This window comes from Notothenia rossii (assembly GCF_949606895.1).
Source record: "Notothenia rossii genome assembly, chromosome: 1".
NCBI classification, from domain to species: domain Eukaryota; kingdom Metazoa; phylum Chordata; class Actinopteri; order Perciformes; family Nototheniidae; genus Notothenia; species Notothenia rossii.
The window spans coordinates 64,086,072-64,109,221 of NC_136912.1; the positions used below are offsets into that span (position 1 = coordinate 64,086,072).

Below are 23,150 nucleotides of genomic sequence, written 5' to 3' on the forward strand. Positions count from 1 at the left end.
GCGACCATTGGATATAGAGAGCATGAGATGAAAATTATTACCTTTACTGTTCACTAATATTTTTCATATAAATAGGCAATCTATCCAATCAAAATGATCCCCTAAATCTTCAAAATCGAATTAAAATAAATATGGGGGAGTAAAAAGATGTTGACTCTTAAATGTAGTGATAATGAGATACAATAGTTGATTATATACTCAGTTACTTTCTATAATGACCTCAGTTCGATATTATATTATTTTTGGGATATGAAACAGTTTAAGAGAAACTTCGACACGTTTATATCAACGCCATGAATCGATATTTGCGCACCTGTGCATAACCGACCTGATTTCTGGTACATCCATGGTAGTAGTGAGTGACTGTGACAATGCCTTCGTCTGCAGGTTACACGTTTATATTATACATCCATGGATTAGACGTTATTCACACGTTTGAGGTGAATGTGATTGACAGGTGGATCCGACCAATCGCGGAGACGCATTGGTAGCTTTGATTGGTTTACATTTCTGTCTGTTAATGACACGTTCGAAATCAGCAAATAGATATTCGAGTTGAGGAGAGAATGGGCGGGCCTAGTTGTTGTATAAATCCGAGGTAGGAGCCGATGAGCTGCACTCTGCACAGAGAAAAGCGCAGTCGTACATTGAGATTTTTACTCCACATCGAGAAAGAAAAATGAGGGAAATTGTGCATCTTCAAGCCGGCCAGTGCGGCAACCAGATCGGTGCTAAGGTAAGTCCACTTGTACTTGCCCTGAGTGAGTAATTTTCATTCAGAAATATCGTGTTCTCTCCTCTGGGAGCCGGTGCTTTGTGCTCTTTCGGGTGGGGCGCCGTAAGTGGGTGAAACGTTAGGACGATTCTAAGGGCCCGTGACTGACAGGGGCCCAAACAATTTTTCGAACATTAAGAAAAAATTGTTTAAGTAACCAATGTGATATCTTTTCATGGGGCCCCAAATCCCTGGCAGCGCGCCACGACCACGCCCTTGCAACATCAAATTGGGCCTGCTTGTGAAAATTGCAATTAGATTTTCAGCAAACACTTACAATTGTCAAGGGTTACCGTTATAATTACAATTGTTTGTTCAGCAGCGGTTACTGTAGGCCTACATCAGATGGAGCGTAGGCTACTTGTGAACATTGAAATTAAATGTTTAATAGAGCGAATCAAGGGCGGTAACATGTCAGCCTTTTGACTAATAAAATGATTTTCGCCATTTGATAAAAAATGTTTTGACATAAATATTGATTCTGTCAGTCCGCTTGTTGCTTGCAAACACCGCTTTATCACCATTGTTCCTTCGGCAGCCGTCACTGCAATGCGTAAAAAGGAAGTGAGTAGGCTACTGTCATTAAAAAAGACAAAAGCACTATAAACGAGTAACTTTGTATTAAAACTACAATGACGTTGGTAGTTAAAACGTAATTTTCTTTTTTTTAAACTTTTTTTTTTACAACATGCACGTCTAAATCAGGGTTATTGGGTTATGCCCTTTATATATACAGTCTATGGTTATGCCATACCGAGCTGTGCCGTGCTTTTGCATGAAGCAGGCTTGGTGGTACAGTGTCGAGTGGACATTTTCAAATTCATAATCCGTGAGTTGCAGCCAATAAGGGATTAGCGTGTCGAAGTCGGCACAGGCGGGACAAATAGGTTAATCCCCGACAATTTATCAACGTTTAGAACAGGCTAAATACATGTGTATGTGATAAATACACATGGTAACTGTAAATAAAATGGACGAATCAGAAACCGGTTTATTGCCAAGTGGGTTAACACATACGAGGAATTTGTCTTGATGTTATGGTGCATACATATACATTGCATGACAATAAAACAAACATTGGAACTGGGTGTTGAAAGTCATTTTGGTTGGAAGAAATAGCTAACTGTATTTGTTTGTGTCCTATAGTTTTGGGAAGTGATCAGTGATGAACACGGTATTGACCCAACTGGTACATACCACGGTGACAGTGACCTGCAGCTGGACAGGATCAATGTCTACTATAATGAGGCCTCGGGTAAGTTCTAAACAGCCTTGCTTTCTTATTGGCTATTATGTAAAAAAACCCACTTGTGAAAGAATCTTAATTTTACCAATGTTCCCTTACTTCTAACCTGTGGTTTCTAGGTGGTAAATATGTGCCCCGTGCTGTGCTGGTTGATCTTGAGCCAGGCACCATGGACTCAGTAAGGTCTGGACCTTTTGGCCAGATCTTCAGACCAGACAACTTTGTGTTTGGTAAGTGATATTTATTAGGATTGTTCAGAGCATGGCAACTGATTGTTCACACGGAATGCAGCATCTTCATTTATGATTCTTGTCTTGCAGGCCAGAGTGGTGCTGGCAACAATTGGGCCAAAGGTCACTACACAGAGGGTGCAGAGCTGGTGGACTCTGTCCTGGATGTGGTGAGGAAGGAGGCGGAGAGCTGTGACTGCCTTCAGGGCTTCCAGCTTACACACTCCCTGGGTGGTGGTACGGGCTCTGGTATGGGAACCCTGCTTATCAGCAAGATCCGTGAAGAGTACCCTGACCGCATCATGAACACTTTCAGCGTGGTGCCTTCCCCCAAAGTATCAGACACTGTAGTTGAGCCCTACAACGCCACACTATCAGTCCACCAGCTTGTAGAAAACACAGATGAGACCTTCTGCATTGACAACGAGGCCCTGTATGACATCTGTTTCCGCACACTCAAGCTCACAACCCCCTCTTACGGTGACTTGAATCACTTGGTCTCGGCAACCATGAGCGGCGTCACCACATGCCTCAGGTTCCCTGGACAGCTCAACGCTGACCTGCGTAAGCTTGCTGTAAACATGGTGCCATTCCCCCGTCTGCACTTCTTCATGCCAGGCTTCGCCCCCCTCACAAGCAGAGGCAGCCAGCAGTACAGATCCCTTACTGTGCCCGAGCTCACCCAGCAAATGTTTGACTCCAAGAACATGATGGCTGCCTGCGATCCGCGTCACGGCCGCTACCTGACAGTGGCTGCCATCTTCCGTGGCCGCATGTCAATGAAGGAGGTTGACGAGCAGATGCTGAACGTGCAGAACAAGAACAGCAGCTACTTTGTTGAATGGATCCCCAACAACGTGAAGACCGCTGTCTGCGACATTCCTCCCCGTGGCCTCAAGATGGCTGCTACCTTTATTGGAAACAGCACTGCCATCCAGGAGCTGTTCAAGCGCATCTCTGAGCAGTTCACAGCTATGTTCAGGAGGAAGGCCTTCCTCCACTGGTACACCGGTGAAGGTATGGATGAGATGGAGTTCACTGAGGCTGAGAGCAACATGAATGACTTGGTGTCAGAGTACCAGCAGTACCAGGATGCCACTGCTGAGGAGGAGGGAGAGTTTGAAGAGGAGGGGGAGGAAGATCTGGCCTAAAATCCCTTTTCAAAAATCTAAATGTAAGATTTGAAGTTCTTGCCACATTCAGTGTTCTGTCTGATAATGTTGGCTTAAGGTGGAATGTTGTCTCAGTGTTCTGCCTGCTTTTATGTTTGAATAAAATGTAATGTTCCAAGATCTTTCAGTGTTCTGGCTGCTGTTCCAGTTAATATATTAATCTGCAAGTGTAGCTGCTTAATATTTTCTCCCGAAATTAACAAATTAACTCAAATGTAGGTTCAAAGATATCAACTATGTATATAATAATAATAATAATAATAATAATAATGCATTACATTTTTTTTATTAGAGCGCTTTTACAGGTGCTCAAAGCGCTTTACAATTACACATTACACATATTAGACATGTAAGAGTCATTACTGCGGACAATAACCACAGTATATATGACAATACCATACATGAGCTCATTTTTGTTGTCACAAATATGTTTAATAAGGAAATACACAAGCAGAACATGACACGAGAACGATGCCAAATCACATGCTGCAGCATAAACAATGGCTTCCTCATGACCATTCCAAAGGTTGAAATTATACTTACACAAAGTATCATAGTTGTCAGTAGTCATGTGAATAATACAGATTTCTATAGTTAATTACCGATCCGACACGTTTCTGCACACTTTTAAAAGATATATGAAGTCATTTACATATTGCAGGCAGCTCACTCCTGAAGTTAGTGGCAAAGGTCAATAGATGGCAGTGTTGGCTAAGTAGTTTGATGCTGAGGGCCAGCGCAAGCAGAGTCCAGCCGCATCCTTTCTTCACCTTGCCCACCAAGCCATGCTTGTCTCCAATGCGTGATATAAAACCATTCTGTCAGAAACAAAAGAGTAGATGAAAGTTTAAAATTAAAAGTTTAAATTTCACTACAATCTTTACTGTGATATTTAGATTTCCTGTTCAAAGGATACGCCATTAGGATCCCATCAAAAACAGTATTTAGGGAGGATTTGCTTCATGGAGTAAGAGAGCATTCACATAATGTTCAGCGTTGCCGTTGGGCATGAACTTATTTGGATCAGTGGTTCTGTAAAAGTGCAAATGGTGGCTCATTACAAACCACACACAGTGCGTCGACGTCCTGTATCGAACACTATGGAAGTACAGTGGAGGAACTAAGTATTTGATCCCTTGCAGATTTTGTAAGTTTGCCCACTTACAAATAAATTAACAGTACAATTTAAGTGGTAGGTTTATTTTAAGAGCGAAAGTAAGAATATCAAAAAGAAAATCCAGAAATTGACATTATATAAAAGATATAAATTGATTTGCATTTAACTGTGGGAAATAAGTATTTGATGCCCTTGTAAAACATGTCTTAGTACTGGAGAAACACTTGTTGGACAGCACAGAGGTCAGACGCTTCTTGTAGTTGGTCACCAGGTCTGTGAACATCTCAGGAAGGATTTTTGTCCACTCCTCTGAAGAGCCTCTTCAAATCCTGAAGGTTTTGACCAGGGGCGTCGCCTGGACCTGAACACATTCGGGGCTTAGCCCACAGTGGCGGTGGCCGCCCGTGGCGCTAGGGGTGGGCGATACCACAAAATCTGGATTCGATCCGATACCAAGTATTTCAGGGCCAGTATCACCGATACCGATATCGATACCGATACTTTTTTAAATGAAAAGCGTCTTATGTACTTTCATATAGGGGGGAGCTGCATGACATGATTTTTGAGCTGAAAGCATCATAAATAGACTAAATCTGAATTCATTTTCATGAATGTAGACAGGACAGTTTTTATAGACAAATAAACGTTTTACTTTTGCAAATTTAAAGTGCAAACATGAAAAATAACAATACAAAGTGGCCAGAGTAGCGAACTGTCTTCTTGCACACATCACTTTCGCTAAGTTTTAATTGCCAGTTGTGAAATTGCTCCACACAACGCTGCTCTTTCTCTCCATCATGCGCGTGTGTGTGTTGCACTCACGAGTCGCTGGCTGCTGCTGTCCTGCCCTGCCGGCTGCTGTCAGTCAGCTTGATAATCGCCGTTCAGGCAGGGAGCGCGCTGCGCGCTGCGCGAGCCTCGAGGAGAGGAGGACGGCTGTGGAGAGAGAAGAAAAGAGCATATACTTGTGTTCGTCTGCACATAGTTTTTTGAAGAAATTGACGAGTAGAGGAGACGGGAAAAAAATTATAAAAGTATCGATCCTATTGGCTCTAGTATCGATATTTTGAAACGTAACGTAATATCGGAAGTATCGATATTTTGGGATCGATCCGCCCACCCCTACACGGCGCTACATTGGAATATTCTACTGCAACACTCCCCACACCAGGGGTGGCCAACCAGTCAGAGGTTAAGAGCCATATTTTTTCTATGTTACTGCAAAGAGCCACATCAAACACACAGTCACTGATACCGCTTGTTTCAGTTTTTTGTTTTCTGGAGACAAGATTTCAACCACGTCACTGATGCATTTTTGTGGCATTGGGATATCTATTTTTTAAATCCTCTGGAGCAGAGGGAGGAGCTGTGGATTATTGTTATTAAACACTAAACTCACAGCTTAAAATGAAAGCGTTTAGTTTATTTAATAAAAGAGCACATGTTCAATGTGAAAAGTGACAGTAGTTATAGATTATTTGCAATTTGGTGCTATATATATATAAACAAAAAAAAGAATTATATATATATTTTAAACACCTTGAATTTCAGGGGGGGCGCGGGGCTCCGTTGGCGCCCCTCCAAGACAATGGTAGGGGAAACACTGGATAGTGTTTAATCAACGATAGATTTCCCCCCCCCTCAAAGGTGATTAGTTCACTGCATCGCAGGTATTATTGTGATTGGCTCTTGGACCACATCAAAATTAGACGCGCTGTCATCCTCTCATACTGACACCTGAGACCACACATACACACGTAAAGAGAGCCGGGACGAAAGTAACACGGGACGAAAGTAACACGGGACGAAAGTAACACGGGACGAAAGTAACACGGGACGAAAGTAACGCAGCGATTTTATCCGAGCCCAAACAACTTTGACCGGCCAAATTACATCAGAATTATCAGCATTCAATACTTAACAGACCTACTAAATATCAGGTTTAACTCTGGTCAGGAGTAATGTTGTCACGATACCAACATTTTGGTTTCGATACCGATACCATGTCAAGAATTCCGATTCTTTTTCGATACTTTTCTTAAAAAAAGGGAAACAGTGTTAAATGTAATTTATTGTGCTTTATTTCACACCAGAACCATAACTATAACACAAACTTTTAAACAATGAGAACAATAAATAAAATAAATGACAAGAATTCGTATTAAATAAAATTAATAAATTTCTTACAGACAGGCCTCGTGGTGTCCGTAGGCTTGCCCTCACTATCAGAGATATAGCTAAAATACATCAACATTTCGCTTCTGGCGTCTTTTTTGTCAACAAGCCGAGGCGCAGGGGCAGTTGCACTCCCACTTGCAGCCATGCTTCTCGTTTTCTCACATGCTCTGGCAGCTAGCGCGTGCACGAGAGAGGGGAGGGACTTAGAGCGTGCTTGAGAGGGGAGGGACTGCAGGCACGGCTGCAGTGCAGGGATTGGAAGCAGAGCGCTGAACACACACGGCCCTTATTAAAACGGCGCTTTCTCACCGGAATACTTCCCTCCGTCATTCTTAAAGTATCGATACTAATGAAACGGAGGAATCGTAACGTTTTTAACGGCAGGGTATCGCGGTATACCTTTCAAGTATCGGTACACCGTGCAACACTAGTCAGGAGTAAGTGTCTCTCCCCCAAACTCACATATGTAAAATTCGATATGAACTGAAGAGCCGCATGAAACTAGGCAAAGAGCCGCATGCGGCTCGAGAGCCGCGGGTTGGCCACCCCTGCCCCACACTCAAACACACAGTACACCCGCGACTGTTACAATGATGACTCAATAATCAGCTCACGGCATATAGGCAGGGGTAAAGTGCTATTTTTGATGAGTGGGGGGCGGACCTCACCTCCTCTAGTGTGGATACTCCCCCGGGAAGATTTTTTTTTAAATATTGAAGTTAATAGCATCAATCTGGTGCACTTTGAGAGCAACATTAAGAGATCTATGGATACATCTCTCAACACCCATATGAAACAAAACTGTAAGCAGATGTTCTTTTTCTTTTTGGATATTTTACAAATCACTCCCCTTTCAAACTGTATTCTTGTTTTACTGTCATATAGTATTTCATAACTTTTTTTCCTTTATTCTCTTATTTTTTTTATAACTAAGATCATATGAAGGTGTGCCGCGGAAATAGTCTTTTGAATAATTTGTGACCAAACCGTTTGAGACCCACTGACATAACTTAGACTAAAGTTAACTATCTAAACACTCAAGAGTCCTTTAGCTCACCTGAGCCTCATAGTCTTTCAGGAGAGGACTCTCCTCCAGCTTGTTGTGGAACAAACAGCTCCTTATGTCCGTTACTGCAGCTAGCTAACCAGATGATAACAACACGGTCCCTGCTGGCACCGGTCCCCTTCTCTCCCTCTCTCTCTCTCCCCCGAGCTTGAATGACACAAGCACACGTTTATTTCCATGCAACTCTCTGATTGGTCTGATGTTTTGCCTCTGTTGCAGGGCCGGCCCTTAGCATAGGCAGTATAGGCGAATGCCCATCGGGGGCGTCAACATTGTTACATTTTTTTATTTCATAACAACACAATTTCCCGATTTTGGATCAACAACATGTTATGATCTTATACTGACATAACTATGCCTATATTGCGTACAGCGCCCATAAACTATGGCGCACCCCCCTCCCAAAACAAATCAAGTTGAACTGCCCCAGCCCCAGTAACATTTTCTTTTGAAATAATGGTTTTAGTGTGCAATTATAGGTTTTCATTTTGTATGAGTGTTCATTTAAAATAAATCAAACTTCCAAAAAACGTATCCAGCTTCTGTGTGCTTTTATTAACATTAGAATCTACTGTGTGAGCTTTAGAGAGCTCTCTCCTGAAACTCTGAGAGGCTCTGATAACCTCAGCTCAGTGAGGTAAAGGCACACCTTTATATGATCATTATAGTTAGGGGAGTAATTAGCAAAATATCCATAAAGAAAAATAAAATCTGCTTACAGTTCTGTTTCACATTGATGTTGAGAGATGTATCCCTAGGTCTCTTGATGTTGCTCTCAAAGTGCACCAGTGATTGATGCTTTTAACTTCAATATTAAGAAAAAATTATCTTCCCGGGGGAGCATGCCCCCGGACCCCCCTAGAGGAGGTTAGGTTCCCCCCCTCACTTAAATCATGTTCAAATGGATATGGACACATCTTGTGTCTTGTATCTTTCTGTTTTGGTGGTCATGCCACAACCATGCACATGCATGCATGCGTGAGTCATAGTGAGTGTCTGCATTTTGGAGTGGGGGGGGGGGCGCCAGCTAAATTCTTGCCTAGGACAGCAAATTGGTCAGGGCCGGCCCTGCTCTGTTGCATTCACTGAACACAGGAAATTACAGTCCTGCCGTCCTCTCTTGTGTCATGATGAGGTTCACGTAAAGCACGGTTAATGTATTATATTAGGGAGAATTGTCCGGGGCTACAGAAAAAACATTCGGGGCTAAAGCCCCGAATGCCCAGGCCAGGCGACGCCACTGGTTTTGAGGCTGATGCTTAGCCTCTCGAAGCTTCAACTCCCTCCACAGACTTTCTATGGGATTAAGTTCCGGAGACTGGCTAGGCCACTCCATCACCTAAATGTGCTTCTTCTTTAGCCACTCCTGTGTTGCCTTGGCCGTATGTTAAAGTGTATTGTCCTGCTGGAAGACCCATCCATGACCCATTTGCAGTGTCCAGGCTGGGGGAAGGAGGTTATTGGCCAATATTTTCACAGTGCCCCATATATCCTCTCCTCAATGCAGGGAAGTGGTCCTGTCCCGTTAGCAGAGAAACACCCCCAAAGCATATTGTTTCAACCTCCATGCCTGACGGTGGGGATGGTGTTCTTGGGGTTATAGTCAGCATTTCTCTTCTTTCAAACTTGTCGGGTTGATACCAAAGATCTTGATTTTGGTCTCATCTGACCACATGACCTTCTCCCAAGCCTTCTCTGAATTATTCAGATGTTCATTGTCAAACTTCAGGCAGGCCTTTCATGGTCCTTCTTGAGCAGGGGACCTTGCGGGCGCTGCAGGATTTGATTCATTATGGTGTAGTGCAGTAACCACCAACTGGCGGCCCGCGGGCCACATCCGGCCCGCCAGACATTCTCATCCGGCCCGCACGTCGGGGGTGACTGTCGTATAGAGAGGCGAAGTCCCTCCCCTTCCGGGAGCCTCCATGGGACCCCGGAAGCGGAAAATTATACATTGAAGTCAATGGAGAGAGAAAAGTTATCTTTTGATCCCGTTTGAATTGTGCCACGAATGACACATATGATGTTTGTCAATCTTAAACAATCATTTCCATGTAAAAAAAGTCACAGTTTGTCGTAAAACTGTTGAAATATAAGACTATGAAAAATATGCAACTAGAAAGACTAAAAATCCCAAATCGCATTCTGGGTCGGGTAAGTGATGTCATAGGCGATAATGCTCCAAGACTGGTTGCAACTCGCAATTAAAGCAAAGAAGAAGAAGAAGAAAAAGAAGATCTCATAACTGATTTATTCCCTCCAATAAATATAAGAGATTGCTCCAATAAATTCACTTTTACAAGATGCCTGTGTGCTTTGTACCAGGTTGTAATCACAAAACTGATCATACCACTTGCTCGTTCTATCGCTTCCCGTCTGGTGAAAGGACCAGGACCAAACATATCAGGCAATATACATGTTTTGCATGGAACATAGTCAAGTTAGCTACCTAACTAGTAGCGAGCACGTTAGTTAGCATTACATTACATTACTTTGCCTTGTCATTTGTATTAGCCTTAACATGAAGTAAACCAAAATGTTAAACAGTAAGAGTAGTCATGATGGTAAGTGTTTTGTGAAACATTTGAAGAGTAGCCTATCGCCCCCTCCATCAGGTGCTAAGGGGGCGGGAGGTAGGCTAACGCCACATTAGCATCGGGAATCTTTGCTACTTCATGCTATCTGCACAAATGGTTAACATTGAACATTAAAAGATCAGGCAGTTCAGGGAGAGTCGAAGGAAGGAAGGAAGGCAGGCAGCTTTGCATGACATTCTTCTGGACGTGTTTCATTGTGATGATAGTGAGGGTGAGTCAATCTGTTTGTTGGAAAGACAGTAGCTGAGTGATTACTGAGAGAAAATTATTAAAAGAGATAATTATTCAGTGTTGTTACTTTAAAGTGTTGTTACTGACCTTTTTCTCTTTTATTTTATTTTCTTTACCTCATCTGTAACTGCTGAAACCCTGAGGAACATGCACACTGGACTGACCTGTTCTGGCAACCTGATTTCCACTGTACGTAATAGTATTTCGTTATGGTATATTATTTATATACATCAAAGGCACAATGCACCCCCCAGAGACACACATGTATTGAGTGTGATATTTTGCATTGGTCATGTGAAATCATCTTTACATACTAGAAAACTGTAGGAGCGGCAACTTGTTTTGAAATTGAATTTTTAATATCCGATAATAAAGTTGATCTGTTTTCTTTATTCTTCTCTCTTCCCAGCTCCATCCATCACCATTCTCTGTTCCTGCAGGTCCTGCTTGCTAATCAATGCTTATATTTTTTTACACAATTAGAAATAAAGTCAATGTATTGTATGACATGAAGTTGTGCTTCATTCTGAGTCAATAATAAATTAATTCTGCCTTCAACTGCAAAATTATTGTGGACTGCACCGACATCCATGTAGCTGCCCCCCAGTAAGATGAACCAAGCAAAGTTGACACTCAACATACAGCTGTGCTCTTAAGTTTACATGAAGAATTTGTGAAATATTGGTAATAACAGGTTTAAATGATTATTAGTAATTAATTGTATAATTTTCTCATTGTAGAAGAGCAGACAGGGAGCCAGATGAGAAAAGCAGCTGCCATTTTCCACATGGAAAAGAGAAAGGGCCAAGTGTATTTGAGTGGACAAAAGAGAAAGGGAGCTTAGCTGTTAATCAGTCCAGGGAACTGAAAACTACTAACTCCACTAACCCACTGAAAAACAGTCCGTAGAGATTTAAAGGCGTAGTTGTAGTTCAGTCCAACGTTTCATTTGGACTATTTTCATAAAGAATATATATATTTTTCAAATTCAAAGTCAACTTTATTGTCAATCTTACTCAGTTTGTGTTTATAGACAGAGAGATCAAAAAGACGTTTCCAACAATCCCAAATACGAAAAATAAAATTATACAATTTACAGATATGTATACAAATTAGGGCCGGGACTCGATTAAAAAAATGTATCTAATTAATTAGAGGCTTTGTAATTAATTAATCGAAATTAATCACATTTGTAATCACATATAAATATTTGACTTGAGAAGCAATTTTTTTCACATGGATTTTAGTATACCATTGAATAATGACTGAATACATAAGCTTAAGCAACAAAACATTGTTTATTTCTTTCAAGGTGGTACTTAACAAAGACCTACAGAAAAGTGCAATTTTTGCCATAAAGTGTAGCAATAGCATATTTAGGAATATAGTACATTTCAGAGATTCAGGTAGCCTATAGGTAGGTAGACCTTCTGTAAACTATAACACTTTGTTTTTTAAGTAAAACACAAAACTTTCAAGTACATTCAGAACATTGGAAACCCTGACTATTAGAAAACATCTCTCTGTTGCTTCAGAGGCCATAACAGACTTTGTTGATTTACCAACAGTTGATTTTAAAAATCTAATCAATTTCAGTCCAACTCTCTCAATAACCTTGGCCAAAACAATAAACAGTTCAACATAAAGTGCCAGTTGCACCAACAACATAATAAATAGTTCAACATAAAGTGTACCATTTAAAATAAAATAAAAAAGTGCCAGTGATTGACCTCAATCCCTCTTATTCTTCCAATATCCTGATGAAAAATAAAATCTCTCTGTTGCATAGGCCACTGTTTGATCAACGCGAATTGGGTGTGGGTCCTTGTACTCCGAGTCGGGCTAACATCCACGCTAGCTTCCACGCTAGCTGCTATATGTTTTGCATTGAGGTGATACTTGAGGCTTGATGTGCTGCGGTGATATGCGAATTCCTTTTTGCATAATTTGCAAACAACCGTGCTCTTATCGACGCTTCCACCCGTCTGTTTTTTAAAACAAAATGTCCCATCCACGGGGCCAACCAAAGCGGTCTCATCAGCTTCTTCGTTCATGTTTGACTATTGTTCACTGTGGTTTGTTGTTGTCTGAAGTCATGAACGTTAGTTGGTGCTCCAGTATAATCGGTACCCCTGAAACTCATCCAGTGAGAAACATTCCGCGGTGCAAAAATAAGTTCGATTAAAATGCGTTAATTTTTTTAACGCGTTAATTTTTGTGTAATCAATTCATCTTAATGAATGCGTTAAAGTCCCGGCCCTAATACAAATATATATCCTATATACACCATCATGTATAATGATGGTGTATGATGTAGAAGGAAGTGTGGTAGATAACAAGTAAATATAGAGTTACATACAGATCCATGTTACAGCAAAAGATGGAATAACTAAGGAGCACGCAGTATAATAATAATTACATGCAACAATTAAATAACTGCTCAGCATCTCCACCACTTTGCCAAAAGCCACTGTGTCGATGTTGTCCTACTTGGGTTACCGTCCGGAGTTGTCCAATATGGCGGACCATCTCGCACATGCGCACTGCAGATCGGGCAGAGCTGCAGATCGGGGTTGCGTTCCAATAGTCCATTTAATTTAGGAACCTTCCTAACCACGTGAAATGACCCGGAAGTACGTCAGTGGCAGCCATGATAAGTGCCGTTCCAATTCTCCAAATGAAAGGAAAGGAGGTTTCAAACTGCCTTTATAACCTCCTTTAGCTTAGGAATCACAATGCCTTGCAGCCGCAGCATTTGCGTCACACAACAGTCGGCCGTTCACGGAAACAATCGATTATGACGGGGAAATTATATCATGAAAGTTACGGTGCTTATTAAGCTTTTTAAAATGTATGTGGTAACTTGCCAAAGTGCTTTGTTTTGCAGGTTCATCAGTATTATAATCAAAAAGAGAAATATGAACGTTAGTTTTTACTGAAATGATCAAATAAAGTCAACATTTCACTGAGCTGTGTGGGGTTTGTTAAACTTTTAAAAGATGTTTGAATGGTGATGTACACAGTGATAGGTGTTAAGGACTAACGTTTATAATAAATACATTTGTATTGATTTTAAGATATTTTCATACAATCACAAGTATTGGGATCATTTGTATTAATGTGGACCGGAGGGAGAGGGTGACGAGCATAAATTTCACTTTCCTTTTTTATTTCAATTCCAACTTTGGTCATGAAGAATATGTTTCTCTGTTGTCCACGTTCATAAAGCATAAAACAACAGCATCAGAGCACGGTGCAGAGTCTCTAGATGAGTTTACAGTAGTCCCTCGTTCTTATTAAACATCCATGTTGTAGTCCGCTGTATAGAACACTGTAGATCAGGGGTGCCCACACTTTTTTGGCTGGTGAGCTACTTTTGAAATGACCAGCTAACCGAGGTCTACCAACCAAAAATAAAAACCCAAATTGCAAGGGTTGCTGAATAACACGTTTTATTTTTACATGGGATAACTACAATAGGGCTGCAACAAACGACTAATTTGATTATCGATTAATCTATAGATTAATGAAACGATTAATCGACTATTCGGACTACTACTGTGTGCCTTGCACAATTTCTCAAACGCTCTTATTTAGCCATCAACTTTTAGATTTAGTTTGAGGTTGTTTTAGGCATGTGGAAACTAACAATGAAGACAATAAAGATGAATACTTGATTCAAAAATACATATATTATTAAATTAACTTAAGAAATTGTGAACAAAATTAACATTGCTTTTTATTTGAATTTATAAAAATAATATTTCACATCAAAAGAAACAACAATGTTTTAACAAATCGTATTAAATAATGAGATGACAGAACTGTAAACAGAATAGCTGAAACTTTAACAAAATAAATAACTCAGTTACCTCTAATCATTAACCCATGTTTGTATAATGTAGTTAACTCCGTGTGTTGCTGCTAGCATACATAACACCTGACGTGGAAACGTTACTCATGGATGGGGCTACAGAGCTACTCGAAAGACAGTCGAACCCGGTGCATTCCTCCGTCTGAATGTGGTGCACTTTTGCTAAATGTTTAGACAAATTGCTCGTGTTACCGCCCTTACATGCTAAACACTTTTGGTGACGAGCATTGTCCACCTCAAGACGGGTAACATGTAACCACACCTTGGAGCGCTTCTCTCCACCATCTCCTCCGTGTGTTGCTGCATGTAGCAGATGCGTGTGTGTAAACTGCCCCGCCCCCTTGCAAACAGACGGGGGAGAGAGAGATCTCTTCTGGATTGGAAAGATAGAAAATACACCGACCATAGACGCATTTGTTTGTCTTTTTGCATGTTAGAAACGAGTTGGCGACACTAAGACTAAGAGATAATGTTTGTGTAGCAATAATACATGACCTTTCTCTTTCTCAACTCGCTACTCGGAGGGAAGTCGCTGTCATATGCCTTGTGAACACTCCGATAATGCCTCTCCACGTTACCTTTCTTTGGCAGAGCGACGCTTGCTTTACAAATAAGGCAAATAACCTTTGAATGTGACATCACAAAAAAAGATTCTCCCTCCCATTCTGTGTGGAAGTGGTATGTCTTTAGCTTTTTGCTCGTTCCCGCACTCATTTTGTTGTTTGTCTCTCCCGGCACTTGACTGATTTTGTATCGCTTTGCATTCTGTGTTAACAGACTGGAAAGCAATAGGTCGCTTTTTCTGTCAATCAAGTCAACTCCTGAATTAAGTGGCAGGGAGGCCAAAGGAGGAGGGATCAAAACCTGTTTTGTCTATTTTAACGGAGCTGGATTTTTTTTAATTTATGAATGACTCGCGATCTACCAGCATTGCCCCCGCGGTCGACCGGTCGACCGCGGTCGACGTACTGGGCACCTCTGCTGTAGATAGTGAAAAGTGCATTCGGATTCTCTAAAGCAGCCTTTCCCAAACTCAGGGTCGCGACCCAGAATGGGTTGCGGACCCGTTTTGATTGGGTCGCCAGTTAAATGCATTGCTAAACACACACAGCGTCAGGCTGATGGCTGCGTTGCAAATACACTTTTTTAAAATAATTTTTGTTTTTTATTTTTTATTTTGAAAATGAAATTATGCAATATAGCATTGTATATTGAATGATTTAATTTTCTAAATACAGATAAAATAAAAATAAAAGATTGTATTTGTATCAGCTCTGACGCGTCCCCCGCGAAAGTTTTCGCCATGTCTGTTTATTGTCTGTCGATTAATCCCGATCGTACATGATGGCAAAAAGATGATACAAAGAGGAGTTTTTAAACGTTGGCTTCACAAAAGCTGTTAGAAATGGAGAGGAGCGGCCTCAGTGTGTTTTATGTGGAGAGGTGCTCCGTAACGAAAGCTTGAAAATGAATAAATTGGACCTGCATCTCCAAACAAAACATCCTCTGCATCGGACAAATCGAAGGATTTTTTCATCTGCAAAGAAGAGTCTTTCAAGAAGCAGTGTTTTTGACGGCGGAAAAGTAAGTCACTAATTTTAATCATTTGTTTTGTGTTTTTGTGAGTTTGTCAGGGTCTGTTGTGAAATTGTTTCATTAATGCAAAGTTGGATGAAATGCAGACTGAGCCCCGGAGCGGACCGCCAGCTGCGCGCTCTCGCGCGTCCTCTACTCGCTCCCGCGAGTCCACTAAATTTTGCAGCGGCACAGAGCGGTGTTTCAAAACAATAACCACAGGAAGATTAGATGGAAAGTGACAGGCAGTATGAGAAGCAAAGCGAGAGAAAGTATCAGCCGAACGGACGTGACTGCTGCAGTGTGATGCACATAGGAATACATATGGGGGTTATTCCCTATCTTTATTCAAGAGCGTGGTCTTTAAATTTGAGAGCATACTTTATTGATTTCACGTTCAGAATATGTATTTATTTCCTTCAAACCCTGTCCTCACACTCAAATAGTGCCTGCTTGCGCTTAGATTTGCTCGGCTTCTGCTCAAACTGTACGCTTGCACTCAGATATATTGCTGCGCTTACAGGTTTCCTGTGTTCCAGTTTAAAACCTTCTCCTTGCACTCAGGCTGTTTCTGTGCGCTCGTGAAATGTCTGCTCTCAGATTTCTTCTGTGCGCGCTTGGGTCTTTTGTGCAACAACCAGTGCTTGAATTGGAATAAAAAAGGTGCCAGTACTCTAAATCAGCAACAAGTATTTGGCACAAAGTCATAGTATATCCTATAATGCTGGTGGGTTTGTCTCTTTACTGTATATTTTAGAAAGGCTCACTGTACTTAAACAAAATGACTCAGGGTGCATCTGAGATTAGAGGGGGTGCAGTGGTAAAGTGCTATTTTTATAAGTGGGGAGTGGACCTGACACCCTCTAGTCTAGGGGGGTCCGGGGGCATGCTCCCCCGGGAACATTTTTTTTAAAATATTGAAGTTAGATGCATCAATCTGGTGCACTTTGAGAGCAAAATGAAGAGATATATGGATACCTCTCAACATCCATAATGAAACAACTGTAAACAGATTTACTTTTTCTTTATGGATATAAAAGAAAGTAAAGCTTGACTCCTACTGGCTGGTTAAATGACTCCTCGTCCCTGAGGCCACTACCAGTCTTTTGTGCCATTTTGCTGGATTTATTTGTCAATAGCGTCGCTGCACAAAGTGATAGCCCTCTAGTTTAAATCTACTACCCAAAAAGAAACATATGGAGATGGGTTACTATTTTAAAAAAAATGCAAATCTATTTGGGAACAGTGGAGCCGGGCCTCAAATCCTATGGGGTCCGGGGGCATGCTCCCCCGGTAAGATTTTTTTTTAAATGTTGGACTTAAATGCATCAATCTGGTGCATTTTGAGGGGGAAATAAAGAGACTACACCCCAATATCCAATATGAAAAAACATTGAAACTTGTTTATTTATTTGTTTTTGGTTCATTTATAGTTGTGAGTGTGTCTGGGCTCCTGAATTGGCCTCTCCTGTCTCCCTCCTCTCCCCCCTGCTCCTCTTTGAGGCAACAGCAAAGACTAGTTTTAGCTCTCAACAAGTTTATCTTACCTTTTTTCACCTAGTTAACATTTTGTTTGTATTATTCATGCATATTTTACTAATCACTACCCCCTCAAATGGAAATATGTGTTTACATAAATGGTGACCGAACCGTTTGAGACCCACTGAGATAACTTAAACTAAGTTAACTATCTAAAGACTCAGAGAGTAAGTTACCTCACCAGAGCTGTAGTTATCAGCCTCTCAGTCTGACAGCAAAGGACTCTCCCTTCACCTTGTTGTTGAAAAAGCTCCTTATATCCGTTAGCGCAGCTAGCTACCACCAGATGCTAACAACAATACACGTAACCGGTGCGCGCGCTTTCTCGCTTGCTCGCGCCACACATACACCAACACACACCCTCCCGAGCTTGAATGACACACAGAGACCAATCGAGGGCATTAGTATGATCTGTATGAAAGTGGCAATGTCGGCAGGCCACGTCATGTAGACAGCCAGTCACCCTCTGTGAGGCAGAGTCAGACCCACATTTGCGCTGCGTTGCGTTTACAATATATACGTATATTGCCGGCGGCTGAGTACCGGCATTTTACTGAGTACCGGCAAGGTGCCGGTACTCAGTAAGAAGTGCCGCTACCACATGGGTAAAAATCAGAAGTGCCGGTACTGCGTACCGGTGAGTACCGGCCCAATTCAAGCACTGGCAACAACCCTGTCAAAATCCCTCCGTGGGGATTCCCCACAGTATTGAGTATGTAGTCGCTTTAGATAAAAGCGTCTAACAAGTAACATGTAATATAATGCGCTATAAATGCGGTTGCCAGGTCCACATTGGGTATACAGCGTACAACGGCTGGTATTAAAAATCACCCAATAACCCAGCAATGTTAATGATAATATCTTCTCTGTTATTTTCAGGCATTCAAAGGGAACAGAGGGGCACTGAGGGCATCATATCAAGTCAGTCTCCACAAAAAAAAAGTTCATCAGTTGCCAAGTGTTGGAGTTTATTTGTCTCTCAGTGTTTTAAAACTGCTCTGTTCATTTAAAAGTGTTTTAAAAAATGTGTGTACATAGTTTTTGATCTAGTGACAAACTTAAAGAGCCTGTGACACGATTTTCCCCCATCATCCAAACCCATCAATTTGAGTAAATATTGTCCCCTTGAAAACCGTTACTGAACTGATTTTGGATATTTGTACTTTGATAACCATTAATCTGCCCTTCAATGTTGACCATTTCCTGGATCTTCTCGGGGATTCTTCAATTCCCGCCAAATTATGGGTGACGTCAATGCGTGCACAGCGCTCCAGCTGCACCGTTCAGGATCCCAGCATCTGCATGTAAACGCACGTTGGCGCACACAGCAGCAAGCTCAGACAGCGATGACAGTTTAATTTTGAACGTGTCTGAGAGCTCATATGAGGCTGAAGGATCGGTTTATTTTGTATCTGTTAGAAGTTTAGGAATTAGGTGCGTCAATATGGGCGATCATACGGTCATGTAGCCACTGGTGGACTGGGACTAAAAATCAGCCCGGGACTCTCGACCGGCCCACTTCCGCACAACTAATAAATTGTCAACGGGGGGAGTGGGGGATGTGCTAGTGACTTATCCGACCGGCCCACTTCGGTACCGGCCCATCGGGATTCGTCCCGATGGCCAGTCCGCCACTGCACCCAGCCCAGCCCACGTAAACTGTCAACGGGGGGAGCCTCGCTGCGGGGAAACGGTGGACCTAGTGTCCCGATCGGAGTGGGAATAATAATAATAATAATAATAATATTAATAATAATAATAATAATAATCCGTGCATTTTATCCATTAATTTCCCCAACATTGTGGTAAAAAAAAACACATGTTTAATCCATGTTGGTGTACTACTACAACCAGTGGTGTAGTGGGGATGTTTAACTGGGTGGACGGGGTGGTGGGTGGACGGGAGACACTATGGACACGCTCGTGAACTGTCAACGGGGGGGGGGCTTGGGGACCTCTGTGTCGCCTGTCAGCGCAATTTACATGATGCCGTTTAGACAATATAATAATAAAGGGCGGTGCCGGCTGTCAGCGAACCGATCCGGCCTTTCTGCGCGACTATCACTCAAATGCGGGACATAGTCTCAATGTGTGGGACGCGGGACAAATAATAAAAATGCTGTTCTGCACAGTTTTGCCCCTCACACACACACGCTTCAAATCAAGTTGCATAAATGCTTGAGCTACGTTTTTATTATAATTACTGTGAAATCTGCCTATTATGTTTTCGTCATTATTACAACAAACACACACTTGCAACTGATAACACTGGCAATGATTTTAGATGTATTAGACTATTAAAAAAAGAAATCATGCTTCAAATAAGTGGGAGTACGGCGTACCCCCGCGTCCAACGCCCACTACACCACTGACTGCAACTACAAAAAGCTAAGGTTTGTTTTCTCATCAGGAAATGCAGACCGGCTCAAACAAAAGATTTTTAAATCATCATCATCCTCACGATCATTTAATGTATCATATGTTCGCCGAATTGACATGAAAGCACTAATAAATGTATTTTCATCCACTTGAGTTCACAAAAATAATCGATTTGTTTTTATATCACATCCGACGGGAGGAAATTCAGCAGCTCTCACTACCGATTTTTAATCCTAATTTAATCATCATCTTCACCATGATCATTTATGTTTATGTTCGCCGAATTGACATGAAAGCACTGACAAATATGAATATACTGTAGTCAACTTCATTAAAACGTTATTAACGTGCCTAAACTCAGTAATTCACCATTTCTACGCATGACAACACACTTTGTCCGTGTTTGGCTCTCTCGCCGCACAGTGAAGCGTTCCCGTATTGACGTCACTTCCGGCTTCCCCCAAAACCTCAAAATGAGTCGAAGGAATTTTCCCGCGATGTTCGAAATTATTGATATTTATCGGAACGGTATCGCTTTTTCTTTTTTAAACTGACGGTTCGAGATTACTAGTAGCCCACTATTTCATTGCACAACAGTTGTTGGGTTCGTGTCACAGGCTCTTTAATGTTGCACTTCTGATAATTTAAATTTGGTTTCACCTGTGATTAACTGAATACACTTGACTGCACTTCAGTTCGTGGTTTGTCCCTTTCTGTTTACAACATGTTTGTTCTTTGTTCATTTAAAATAGTTTAAAATTGTGTGTACATAGTTTTTGAGCTAGCGACAAACTTAATATTGCACTTTTGATAATTGTATAATTTAAATTTGATTAGTACTGTATTTTGACTGCACTTCCCATGTTTCGTCTTTCTGCTTTGATCCTTATTTTTTCTGGGCAAGCTCAAAGGGAAGGTTGTTATGGTGAGAAACCTAATAGCTGCGATGCACTTTTATAATTAAATAAATATTTTCATTTACATTTTAAATTCATGGTGTGTTGCATTCTTTATTTATAAATGTGCATATTATGGAAAATCATGACATTTTTTTAGCTTGGGTCCCATAGGACCACAACATTTCTGTTTTGGGTCTCATGCTGAAAAAGTTTGGGAACCCCTGCTCTAAAGTACCGCAGTCTCTTCTCCTAAGTCCTTTTGAATTATCCTATCCACTATCCCTTAACCCCGTGACGTTTCACTCAGAGGTTAAGGAATAGGAGATAGGGTTAGAATTTAGGAGCTGATTTTTGGATTATCGGAACGCAACCCGGGTCGTGACAGGCCGTTGTCGGTGTGACTACCCGATCCTTCCCCCTGCCCATACTGTGCATATGCGAGATGGTCCGCCATATTGGAGAACTCACAACGGCAACCCAGGAAGGACACTTGACACAATTGCTTTTGGCAAAGCTGAAAAATAAAACGAGATAGAGATGAGTTATTGCTATTACAACGTGACTTCACTATTATTTAACAACTCTTTTTATTGGGTTCTTTTATTTGGGGTTCAGTACATTGTCAGAATAAGTGAGAAATGAATTTAACTTCTGTTAGCTATCATACTGAATAAATATTTACTCCGAATGTATGCAAACATGTATGGCATATGGCTGTCTAACAGAAGTTAAATACAATACAAAAATACAAATACAAAACTTGGTTGGCGAAAAAATGACAGTTGAAAATATGTAACAGAAGACAGAATATATTTCGACATTTTCAGAAAAAACGACATGGTATATCATGTCTAAATATAGTATGTTAAAAAAGGTCAAAATACAGTATAATCATAAAAAACTGTGTGGTAGCTTGAAAATATCAAGTAAAAGGTCGCAGTGGATAACTAATTTCAAGGAGATGGCGGGCAGACGTGGTGTGTTAGCAGCGGCTCTCTTTTACACACTCTTAACACATTTTCTGGGAGCCAAACACTCACATGAACGGAACTGCTTAGCTTCAATAAGTAGTCATACATCACAAAAGCAGTTTGGACTTGGTCACCTCGTTTTGTTTACCACCTTTGTCTGCCCTGGCATGGGAATGCAGGGCCCAAACAAACAATTCCCCAAAACGGATCAAAGAGGGGAACGACTCATCATTACTTTCTGTCTGCTGCTAGCCGGTGATGTTCATCAATGCCCTGGCCCAATGATCCACACTGAACTTGCGGCTAAACTACCAACTGATTCAGTTACAGCATGTAACTCGCCTATCTTACAGATACAAACTGCTGTCACAAACGCTATACTTATAATGTCTGATTACCCACCTAATTTCCCTACCTGCTCCTCGGATGTCTCTGGGAGTATATCGACTGCAATCGCCACTCAACCGAAATCACGGGCCGGGCCTGATCTGACTGGTGTTGAGGAAGAGGGAGAGCCGTGGTCGCTGAAACGCTGTGCATCCTCGCTAACCCCCGAGGTCGCACGGCAACAACAACTCCATTACACGGATGACTCCCGAATCTCCACGCCACGGGCGATCGTTATGCAGCCCCCGGGCAGCGCACAAATAGTCGATCTCAAACCAACAAACTCCATTCTTCCTCTCAACACTCTCTGCGACGGTCCAGGTAAGCGTGGGCCAATCCAGAACTCACTCACAACAAGAGTTGGCGCCGCTCGACGGAAAGCCGCAGGATTAAATCCAGCAATTAAAAAATTGCGAAAACACAACTTCTTTCAGACAGTGAACAATGCCAGAGTGCTGTGGGACCATAATGCAAAACCCAGTGGTCTGCTGGGGGGTCACTTGAATATCCGCAGTCTTGTACCCAAAACTGATCAGATAAAACATCTCTTAACAGACTCTAACTTGGACTGTTTATGTTTGTCAGAGACTTGGTTGAATAAAAACTCCCCATGCTCAGCCATACATATTCCTGGCTACAATGTTTTTAGGAAAGATAGAGCTGAGGGCAGGGGTGGGGGGTTACTGTTTTATATCAAAGACCACATATCATGTAATGAAGTTCAATGCTCTGCTGAGAATGAGCTTCAGCATATCCGTCTTGATGTTAGCCTGTCACCACAGATGTCTTTCATTCTTATTGGAATGTATAGACCAGTGATTCTTAACCATAGGGCCGCGGCCCACACTTGGGCCGCCAGCGCCCCCCAGAGGGCCACAAAAAACTTTCAGTTTTGCACCTGTGGGCCGCAAGGG

General features: G+C 41.7%; 1 protein-coding gene and 1 long non-coding RNA gene across 2 annotated transcripts; one reads left to right on the top strand and one right to left on the bottom strand.

The window, feature by feature from the left end:
* Window positions 1–579: 579 nt before the first annotated feature.
* Window positions 580–3,545, top strand: LOC307046625 (tubulin beta-1 chain). Its single transcript, XM_079693089.1, has 4 exons — window positions 580–736; window positions 1,922–2,030; window positions 2,141–2,251; window positions 2,342–3,545. Exons 1-4 carry the CDS (start codon window positions 680–682, stop codon window positions 3,400–3,402), a joined length of 1,338 nt encoding a protein of 445 aa, XP_079549215.1. The 5' UTR covers window positions 580–679; the 3' UTR covers window positions 3,403–3,545.
* Window positions 3,546–4,320: 775 nt separating this feature from the next.
* Window positions 4,321–22,572, bottom strand: LOC307046634. The gene is made up of 2 exons (XR_013810164.1): window positions 22,252–22,572; window positions 4,321–5,476 (listed from the first exon to the last, which is right to left on the bottom strand). It is a non-coding gene; the product is annotated as an uncharacterized lncRNA (long non-coding RNA).
* Window positions 22,573–23,150: the final 578 nt, after the last annotated feature.